Genomic DNA, 12,018 nt, shown 5'->3' on the forward strand with positions numbered 1-12,018 from the left:
AAAAAAAACCCCTCAGTTTCTCTATATCCCACATAATAGTGACACTATCTGATACTTACCTATCTTCACATGTATTATGTCATGTAGCTTTATACCTTTCAGCTCCAGTTATGTTGACACCAATGACATGAGTTTATATTTTTTGGTCACTGACTAATATTCCATTGTGAAGCTTACAATCTACTTCTTGATAGCTTACTATAGAACTGAGGCATCCAGAGGGGTAGAAGATGGAGCTCAATGTTCTATGGTGTTGGTGATGGGGGAGATCCTAATGTTCCCTCAATTATAAATAAATAAATCTATTTTTAAAGTCCTAAATTTGGGGCCCTCCCTGGAGGCATAACTGGATAAAGCACAGCACTATGAAGCTCTCTGCAGCCTCTGAAGCTTGAGATAAATCCCTGCCAAGGTCTTAGCAGACCTCTCCTGACCCTCCTGCTGCTCCTCTCAGCAATGTATTTCAGTACATCTGGTTGTTCTGCACCCCACTCTGTCTCTGGTGAAATCTCTGTACCTCTGACTTGTTCCCCAGTTTTTGTATGCATAAATAAATAAATCTTAAAAATATATTTTTTAAAAATCCTCACTTTTTCCTATTTATTTACTTTAAGTTTTTCAGTCAGCTTCTCTACATGTATGAATTACATTTGCTCATTTTCACCTATTAATCTATCTGACTTTAATTTGATTGTTCAACCACCCCCAAAAGAACCCAGAAGTACAGGGGGAAATTTCCTCTTTGCCTGTATAAGATAGTATTATATGATACTTTGAAAAAAATAAGATTTTTATTGCTGTAATTTCTGCTAATATGTTTATATTCTTCAAGCTTTGGCAAAGAGATCCTTTGATGTTTCCACAAGTTCGACATTAACATGAAAAAAATTACACAACATTATGCTGAAATATGGAACAAAACCAATTGTAGGTTAATAATAACAGGAAAAGGAGCAGAATGAGAACATTCTCTTTGACAGATTATGGTAATAGTATAACTAATCACTAAATTGAAAAAAAAAGGAAAGTATCTATTACTTATTTGTTATTTTATTTTTTAAGAGATTTATTTTATTTAGTTATGCATACAAGAGCTGGAGTGTACAAGAGCTGGAGTGTACAAGAGCTGAAGTGTAGGCCAGAGTGTGGAAGTGAGATGATTCATCAGAGACAGAGTGGGTAGAACAAGTGGATCCACTGAAATACACTGAGGGGAACAGCAGGTAAGACAGGAGAGGTCTGCTGTGCCATGTGGGTCAACTTCCTGTCCATGTATTGAACTTGTGCTGCAGTGGTTGCTTATAGCCTCATAGTACTGAGACCTCACCTCTTGTGCTACCAGGGAGGCCCTATATGGGTTAGTTTAATCTTAAAATAACAAGTTTCTAATCTATAGGACCAAGCAGTGACAAAAGAGAATACTAATGAAACAAAGTGAAAAGTCAGGATATCAACATTTAGATTCAGTACCATATATATTCTTACAGTGCTAAACAGTGTGTATTCCTCCTAACTGAATTTTTAACGTTTGTGGAACTTAAATAAAGTGATAGGCCATCTGCCACAGGACCCTAAGGGATAACAATACTTATTTGGAAAATCTGTTCAGGGCTGGATTCACTGATTGCAGGGAGAAGATAAATACCATTACTGACTACTAACATATGATTGATTACACCACCCCAGCTAGCAGAGCCTCTCATTATTATAGCATACTTAATGCAAATGAAAAAAAATATTGTTTTCAAGTTTCTATATCGATTTGTATCATGATGCACAATGCCAACTTTATAGTTCCTTTAGAAGAAGGAAAAAATAAAAAAAGCACAAACTATGAGTGCAATAAGATTAAATAAATGTTTGCAACTCATTTGAAAATTAGTAACAAAATAATAGTTATATTAGCCAAGATAGACAGATGCATGTTTTCCATGTTCAATTAACATGAACATTGCACTTTGCAGGATTTGTTTCTTGTTACTTTTTACATTGTGTTAGCCTCCTAGCAAATTTAAGAAACCTATATATATATATATTTTTTCTGTTTCATCCAAACTAACATAGATCATAATTCATCAAATACAAATGTACATAGCTTGGTTGCAAGTTAAGTAAAAGTAGTGATAGTGAGTTTCTCTGAAGCATGTTTCAAAGAGAATGAGGTGGCCAAATTATAGACCGCTGACCACAGTTATATCAGGGGGTTGAAGCTTTTCTTAGGAATGAAAATACAACAACATACTTAATCTCTATGTATCAACCTAATTTAGGGGAAAATCATAATGAATATAAATAGAGTGAGCTGTGAACATGAGACTTTTCAGAGATTAGGTGATATTGATCTGTCCAAAAGAAATGACACCTTTGCTCAAGGACTTGTAAGGAGACCTGTTTGTAAAATAGAATAGGGTTTAGCAATGTTCAAGTTGAATTTACTAGTGATTATGATAGTTTTCAACAATAAACCCAAGCATGAAAGTGGAGAAACACAATGAAGTCTCTTAAACATCAGACTTTTATTAAGTGATTTGCTGTTTCAGTTGTTTTGCTTGTGTGCCTGTTTGCTGTTTTTGTTTGTCTTTTTCCAAATAAGCACCTATGGAATATTTATTTAAGTATAGTAATTACCTTCTAATATTTTAAGAAATAAAATACAATGATCCATTCCAAAAAATGAGTCACAATGTTAATGAAAAAGTTAGTAAAATAACTTTTTATTCTTTCCACAAGATTCATCACCAGTTGAATACATACTAATTCACTGGTCAAATAGCATAGCATGAAAGGGTAATTTTTTGCAGTGTATTGACTGAGAAAGTAGATGAATAACTATTGGTGTTCTGGGAAACTCTACCTGGGCTCATCATTTCAAGATTCAGTGTAATTTTAGAAGTTAAATTGGGTATAAAATAAAATAAAATAATTGAGAGGTCTCTTCTCCAATCTTATCAAATAATAGAAAGGAATGAACATTTCCATCTAGCAACTATGAATATTAATTGGTTTGATTAATCTATATGACTCTGAGAAGTCAAGAAATAATTTTTTCCCCAGCCAGCTCTACTGAATAACAAGTACAATGTCTCATTTGTTTTGCAACAGGGAATCAGTGGTCTCTTCCCCGGTAGAAGTTAGATGAAATGTTAAAAAAAAAAAAAAAAATTAATGGAGACAATAAGGAAAAAACAAAAACTACTTTGATAACCAGCTCATTTTAAGACTAGAATGCTCATATGATTAAACAGAAAGATTTTAAATGTCTATAGGAATTATTAAAAATTTAATTAAAAAAAGCTTTAGACTGGAACCATTTTTTAAAATCCCATTACTACCACATAATATTTATGTAATATTTGGTGAACAGCATAAGTTCTTTGAAACTTAGATTCCTTGAAGAAAAATATAAATGAAAATATCTAATTTGAAAAGTTGTCATGAATGTCTCCTAAATTCCCCTTACGCTTTCTCTCTGTAGCAATGTTTAGTCATCAGGATGGAATTTCAATTTGACTGAAAATTGAAAGGTAGTAGACAAATTTGAAAGTACAAAAACTTTATTGAACCATACATATTGTTGGTGGGGTTTTCAGAAAAACATTTTATAAGAAATACATTTACAAAATATATGGACCTAGAGCTTGAGAGCCCAAAACATATTTGCAAGATGTTTCCAGTGTTTTTGCCCATGAAAAAAAATGAATTGTAGTGCATGGGAAACAACTTGACATTATTTGCTAAGTAATCACTTTTATCTTTCTACATACAGAGGCACATCATTTACTATACTCTCAATCTCTCAGGACTTCATAGAATAATATTTAGGGTTCAACAAAATGATATTATAACATTTATCAATGAATCTTGATGTCCTGTGATCACTATAGTGCCATTATTGTCATTTGTCAAACTCTGTGTTAAGAGTATTAGATACTATCTAATGATTAATTTTTAATAGGAACTAAATATAATAAACAAGTTATTATATTTACAGTATAAATAGTACAACTGAGGACAATTATATTTTATTCTCATAACATTAATGATATTATTATTAATAGTGTTATCAAAGATTTATTTATTTATGCATACAAGAATTGGGGTCTAGGCCAGGAGTGTGGGTGTTGAGAGGATTCACAAGAGACAGAGTGGGTGAGACAGGTGAGGTCTCTTGCACCCTGTGGGTCAGTATCCCGTCCTGGGATAGAACTAATGCTGCAATGACTGGGAACAGTGTCATCGTGCTGAGACTTAACCCCTTGTGCCACCAGGGAGGCCCCTGCTTACTAATTTTTATAGGCAGGATTGATAAAGCCAATCTCACTGAATGCTGAATGTGAAAATCGAATTCTTACCCTAAAAGCATTTTTTTTCCATGAAATAAAAATACTATTATAGAGCTCAACATTTATTATCTATCAATAAATAAGACAGTATTTTTATTCATAAATAATATATAAGACTGGATACTAGGTCTTATTAAGGAAAAATCTGTGCTTTCTTGTTATTCAGTCATGACTGATCTGGATATGCTCGTTTTCCTTCCCAGTTCTGACTGGCAGGTTGTAATGGGACAATTTATTTAACAAGGCTTTCATATTGTAAAATTAAAATACTTCAACATTTATTTTTTACAAAAATCAAAGATATTCTCAAGGAAATTGACAAGTTGATGGAATTTTAAATCTTTTTTTTTCTAAAACAAAAATCTATTCTTATTAATCAATCTGTATAGGCTTAATCTTTTGATCCTCATGTTAAGGGACAGATAAAAAGCTCTAGAAATAACATTAAAAATAGAATGAAAACAAGCTACTGGGAGGAATTCACTTTGTTTATAAGGAAAACTGTACTTTTTAAAAAGATGGTCCCAGGTGCAAGTAGTGTGTGCTATGGAAAAGACTAAAATATACTAAAAGGAAAAGACACTCTCCATTTACTTTATGAATATTTTATTCACATAAAACCCTTTAAAATTTTTTAAAGTGAATGATTTAATAGCTTTCTTTCAGTAAGTTGAAAGTTTACTTTGTGTTCTCTTTCCTATTAGAAATTTAAGGATCTGAGAAATGCAGTCTATACATAGGAAAACAGAAACCACTTTTGTAAAATTACTTCTGCATGGAAGTGTTGGGGTATAGGCCAGAGGTGCAAGGTGGAGGGTGAGCCTTAGAGGTGCTACACACCAAGGCTCAATCCCTAGGCCACCAGGGAGGCCCAGGAAACACTTTTACAATAAGGTTTAGATGGCTTTACCTCATTTATAATGATCCAGTGACAGTCAAAAGCAACCAAATTAGTCTCCACAACCTAGAATAGAAACAAACCAGGTATCAGTAGGCATAATGATAAAAAACAAAACAAAACAAAAACAAAAACTAAATGGCTATGCTTCTAAAATAGCAAACATGTATCATGTTATAAAGGGCATTGTTACTCAGCTGAAAATGAAAAACTTCACAAAACAGGGTAGAAGGTTGTGTGTTTGGTGGATAAATACATCAGAGACTTGTTAATTAAGTTTGTTTAAGAAGTGAATGAAAATTTAATTCAATAAAGTCTGGTAAAACAAGTTTTAACTAAAATGTAATACTGCAAGGTGAATTAGGAGAGTAGAGTTCAAATCATATCCTGTATTACGATTAATCTTTATCGCTTTCTATTATTGACTTAAAACCTATTTAAGGACATTTCCTTCCAAAACACATGTCTGACTTAAATTTACATCTTATGTTGTGTCCTTGTTAACTACAGAGTTGACAAAATAATATGCTCTATGTTCTGAAAAACTTTGTGCATGCATATTCTAAGGAGATCTAATTCTAGTACACTTACCCAAATTTAAAGCATAAAAACAAAAAATTAACATTAAGTGATGAATGGGTGATTTCAGTGATTTTTCAATTGCCAATAACATAAACAGAAATGAAACTTACATAAAAAGAAAAGCATGCTCTATATATAGATAACAAATATAACTAACCTTGGATGATTTTATTTTTTTTTTATTTATGTATACAAGAACTAGAGTGCAGGACAGAGGTATGTGGGGGATTTTGTAGTAACCAACAGCACTTATGAAATAAGTAGGTAGAAGGTAAGAGTTACAACTGTATCTTACTGATAATTCATCTAGACCATAAAACTTCATCTTTCATACTCTGCTTAGAAATAAACTTTCAAGGAAAAGTGTGAGATACTCAGAGATACTCTGTACATGATTTTACTCACTTTACTGCCCTTTTTTCTTGGGGTCATCCAGGATATAATCTTTAACTCCTGTCCTTAGTTTGTACGTATGGATACTAACACATTAAACACTTAGGAGTATGAAATTGAAACAAGAAAACATTAATAGCACATTAATGTAGGGAAAGAAATATCTCATTCACCACACTGAATCAAGATCATGGAACAAATGATACTACCTTGATCCCTGGTATGATGCTGTGGTAATTCTGAAATAAGTTCTGTTATATTAAGAATGCTTGTGGGGCTCCTCACTAGAGTCGTATAGACTATGTTTCTGAATGCATTGTAATTTGATTAATGTCAGCTGTTCACCTTTATCTAACCCCCCCAAAAATTACAAGTGTAATTTTAAACTCAGTTACTTTATACAGGCATAGTTTCAAAACCATGTGATAACTGTTGGCTTCTTCATGAATATTGAATATTCAGAATATTTTATGACTCCATTTTTATTTGAGGACAGAAAGAATTATACCAGAAAGTTCCTTACGAATGAATGTCTCATCCCTTTAATTATATATCAGAATATACATGTATGCACGACTAAAATTTATTTATTACCATAACACTATATATATATATATATATATATATATATAAGATTTATTTATTTATTCATACAGAACTGGGGTACAGGCCAGAGATGTGGAGGGTGAGAAGATTCACCAGGGACGAATGGGGAGCCCAGGGACAAACTGGGGAGCAGAACAGGCAGATCAACAAAGTACACTGCTGAGGGGAGCAGCGGGCAGGTCAGGAGAGGTCTGCCACGCCATGTGGTCACCTCCAGGGCAGGTGGTGATCGAACTCATGCGAAAGTGGCTTAAGCTTCTTAGTGCAGTGCTTTCACCTGCTGCGCCACCAGGGAGGGCCACCATAACACTATATTTTAAGGGAGTCATGAAACTTTTTTCTCTATTGTGCAAAGAAAGTTAATGTTTCCATTCATTCTGATTAACTATCCACTAAAAAGAATATAATTTTCTTAGGTCTAGGTTAACCTGGTCCTGCATAAGGGCTGGTATGAATTTTCTGATTTTTGTAATTGAATGTTACTAAAAGTGAAAAATGTGAAAAGATCACTAATTAATACTATAAGTGATATTTCTAATGGAAGTAGCATTTAGTAAAGGGAATAAAAAGGTGACAATAAGTTCAATAGCTTAGACCTGAAAACCCCAGTAGGTTCAGAGTTCCTCATTTAAATGACTAGTATAGGTTTGGTGGTAAATGATATAAATAAATAACCAGAAAAGTAAAATTATAGTTATTTTATATTTTATAACTATTTTATAGTTATAAAATTAGAGTTAAAAGAAAAGATAAAATGGAATGGAATTTTTTCACATATCTAATAATGTTAATATAGAATTAATATTCTTGAGACATGTTACATAAAAATGAATTCTAAAACAATTGTATAAATAGAAAATTCAACCATTATATACCCCAATCAATTAATTCAATAACTTTAATATCCTTATCTAATTCTAACCTCTTTATTCTTGGAAACTTCAGTTTAAGTAATGCTCTAGTAGTGGCATTTCTAACCAACAAACTGAATTACTTTTAGATAAAAGATAAAGAATCCACTATAGACATCTTAGAATTTGTGAAATCTTTAGTTACTCCCATTGTATATTAGAGCCAAAAAACAAAATGGAAAATTATTTCCTGTCTCCTTTTTCTTTACATAGCACATCTTCAGGAGTAAACATAATTGAAGCCAATGAAAGAGATTAAGCGATTTGAAAATCCTTTTTTTACAGTGGCAAATTGTTTCATATCTAAGAATGTCATTGTTAAAATTTTTGAACACATTCCTTAGATCTTTACAACTGTCTAGCATTTGTAAGTTAGTCTACAAATTACTCATTGCAATTTTTAACCTAAAATTAAAAAAAATAAATTCTATGAAAAACTGAACATTCAAAATAATATTTATTATTGCCAATATAATAAGAAACACTGCCTAAAAGATCACATCACAATTAAAGCAACAACAACAATAATAATAAAGCTTCTCTGCAAAAAAAAAAAAAAAAAAAAAGGGAAAAAACAATAAACTATCCAATTGAAACCACAACACAGTGCAGCCCACCTTGTAGTCACAGATAACCATGTCCTAGCACACTTGCAGGGAACCCTAAATTGTCAAACCTGCCCCTATGGAGGGGCACCCGATATCCTGTCCTCTGGCCTCATGTAGGCTGGCTCTAGTTATCGCTGCTCAGAGCTTCTTGCCCACCAACCTGCCCTGACTGACAGCAATCTGGAGTAGGCAGGGGCGGGGCTTTTTCCTTACACAGCTCCCATCCATACACAGGCTTGTAAATGAACTTTCAGGTTTGAGCTCTCCAGTCTTCATTAAAACAATGAGTTAATTATGTGGATTAAAAATAGAAACAAGCTGATTAGTGCTAACTGGCTCAAGCAAAGGCTTCGGTTTGAAAGGTGGTGCACCCAGGTGTGGGTCCCTAAAGAGGATATAAGCAAAACAAGAGCCAGCTTGATTCACCCAAAGACAGAAGGACTCAGCAGCCGGACTCAGAAGAGAGAAGAATTCAGGAGACTGTCTGTAGAAAAAGCATTCGGCAGACAGCCTCGGTGGGATTAAGCAGATTTCCACAGATTTCTAGACTTCCAAGCCTCCAGCACTCCAGAGAGAGCCTGCTACAGCACCTGTCTCTGATCTTACCTCTATCTTAGACTGCAAAGGAGCACCAGTGGCCGTGGCAGTTCACAAGAGCTGAAAACTCTGACACCACTCTAACTGGTATTGACTATTTGTTTTTAGTTTTATTTTATTTATTTAGGCATATAAAAGCTGAGGTGTAGGCCAGAGGTCTGGGATGGGGGAGGGGTGAGAGGATTCACCAGAGACAGCCAGCGTGGATAGCTGAACAATCAGAGCTACTGAAATACACTGCTGAGAGAAGCAGATGGCGAGTTAGGAGAGGTCTGCTGGGCCATGTGGGTCACCTCCCTATCCTGGGGATCGAACTTCATAATCTGAGACTTAACCCCTTGTGCCACCAGGGAAGCCCCAGTTCTGACACTATTGGCCAGTGTAAAAGACCACTGCTGACCAGTGCTGGCACTGTGCCTGTTCATCTTTGAGAGCTGTCCACTCCCTCTGATTTGCTAGCACTGCTTCCTGGTGCTGTGGAACTGTTGCAGTCTGTTCAGTCTGTTTCAGCTTCTGGCGTTGGCCAGCCCAGCCTTCAGGCTACCGCTGTGGGTACCTGCAGTGTCTCCTCAGTAGCCTCACCTGTGAGCAACCCTACCTGCCACCATAAGTCGGACTCTGGGACATTGTTGGTCAGTGCACTATTGGTTCCAGGCGCTCATTGATGGAACAGTGCCATCTAGTCTGAGTGACCTTTGTTTGGGACTTTTGGACAATGTGGACACTAGTGGGGATGTGGTAGCTTGCTACATGTGGCCTATTTCCTCTACCCATCTCCTGTTTGCTAAATAAACTCCATTTCATTCTTGTTGGAACTTTAGCGTTCGTTGTGCCCTGCATGAGTGCATGGGTGGGAACCCAGAGAGAGTGATCTGTCCCCATTTGGCACAGTCCCTTACACTGTTTTCAGTACTCTTTAGGCACTGTTTTATAGTGAGGACTCTAATGATTTTAGTTATGGGAATAAAAGGAAGAAAAGAAGAGCGATATGTTTCTCCTCTCTTATCCCACATTTTTTTTTCTCATTACTACACACACTTCATATAATGTACATCATTTGTACACTATAATAGAAAAATCATTGTGTTCATATTTATATAGAGTGCTGTCTTATAACTATACAGCAATATAGTCATAACAAATGTGACTACCCACCACCTAAGAAGTTGAGCCTGCTCTAAGCGATTGAGCAAAAATAAATAGGTGAGGGTCGGGGGAAGAAATCAATTCCTGTCAGCAAGACAAGTGATGAGTAAGGACCAACCATCTGTCACTGGCAGGAACTTTAGAACTTCTGAATCTTTAGGAAAGTCCAACAATTTATCACCATGTCTTCCATACTTCCTTCTCAAATCTGTAAATGTGCTAAATATAAGACAACCCAAAGCAAAGGAGCTGCCAGAGCACGTATCTCTTTGGTAATAAATGTGGAATGGTTCCACACACACAGAGGGCTGTTTAATCATCCAAACAATAACAAGCAGCATGCTGCTTTCCACTCAACCTGTGGCTTAGCTAAATTAAGTTTGTTCCCTTTGCAGGATGTACTAAATGTCACACATTTAGGCAAAGGGTTCCAATGCTTTGGGCACCTATTGCAGCAAAGATAGCAGGTGCTTTCTTTCCTAGTCCTGCAAATTCCTAATTGTCAGGTGGACATTTGTGAGAGGAATGCTTGAGGAGGAACACCAACAGTTCTTCTGGCCAGAAGATATTGAATAATTAGTATTCCATATCTATCTCTTTATCCATAGCAATACATATCCTGCACCAGCAATTCTAGAACAGTATAGTGTGGAAAACTACTTCCACCAAAATTAGTAAATATTTTGTAGCCAAATCATTTCATAAATGCTAAGTTAAGCAATGTTAGGAGAACTTTACTACTATTACTCAAAATTTTTTACATGTCAGCACAATATAGAAAAATAACACAAGAGCCATGTAAATATGAATATCATTACATATTTCATATTTTGTGTTGATATTTATACATTATATATAATAATTATACATTATACATTTTAGTATTTGGAGACATACAACTTCAGATTTATGAGTATAAGCTCTAAAGTTAGAGTTAATGCCTCTATTTTCTCACAGGTTGTCTTTGCACAAATTACTGATCCTGTAAGTCTTAATTTTCTCATTTTTCATTAGGTTTTAATCACAGTGCCCATATAACAGTCATGATCAGCATTACCTGAGATAATGCACATGGTAAACTCTCAACAAATACAACAACTTGTGTTTTAATTAATGTACTTTATGAAGGAACTCTGGATGATATTTGGTATATATCATATTCCAAATTAATTTTTGGAATATACCATATTCCAAATTAATTTTTGGAATATATCATATTCCAAATTAATTTTTGGAATATATCATATTCCAAATTAATTTGGCTACAGCATTTTTCCCACTACAATCCTTATGAGAGCATTCTTGGGAGATGTACATTTGAATCAATTTTATCCTAGCCACACACTTAAAAATTCTAAAATTTTATTAATCCACCACAAGGAATTTTATTATCTTATCATTATGGCTTCACAATAATCCTACAGAGAGAGTACAACTAATAGGGCATTTTTCACAGAATTAAAGCCAACTCTTAAAAAAAAAAAAGTTGAGTCACTATTTTTTTTTATTTATTACAAAGTTTATTTGTACATCATTTTGCACATTTTTTTTTTCCATCTCGATTGTAATACCCACAGGTTTCCCATCACCAAATCACCCCTGTGCCACCACCATAGTCCCGTGCATTTCCCTCCCTCCCCCCTCCCCGTTTTTGATCCCATTCCCCACTCCACTCCCACAGAATGTCTCTGGTATATGGTTGTTCATTATTTCCATCTCGATTGTAATACCCACAGGTTTCCCATCACCAAATCACCCCTGTGCCACCACCATAGTCCCATGCATTTCCCTCCCTCCCCCCTCCCCGTTTTTGATCCCATTTCCCACTCCACCCCCACAGAATGTCTCTGGTCTATGGTTAACCAAGTACTTTTAATGTTTTTTTTTTAAATTTTTGATTTCAGAAATGTTTTGTTATAGGTATTAAAAGGTAT

At 34.8% G+C, this 12,018-nt stretch overlaps 1 protein-coding gene across 2 annotated transcripts in view; it reads right to left on the reverse strand.

The window, feature by feature from the left end:
• The window catches only part of GRID2 (glutamate receptor, ionotropic, delta 2), a 1,454,036-nt gene that overhangs the window by 559,273 nt on the left and 882,745 nt on the right, over positions 1-12,018 (reverse strand). For both annotated transcript variants that reach the window (XM_004681119.2, XM_004681118.2), the window contains one exon: positions 5,254-5,307. In XM_004681119.2, coding sequence (XP_004681176.1) covers positions 5,254-5,307 — 54 coding nt within the window. The remainder of the gene's footprint in view (positions 1-5,253; positions 5,308-12,018) is intronic.

The sequence above is a fragment of the Condylura cristata genome, unplaced genomic scaffold (genome assembly GCF_000260355.1).
Source record: "Condylura cristata isolate star-nosed mole 26May11 unplaced genomic scaffold, ConCri1.0 scaffold00012, whole genome shotgun sequence".
NCBI lineage: Eukaryota > Metazoa > Chordata > Mammalia > Eulipotyphla > Talpidae > Condylura > Condylura cristata.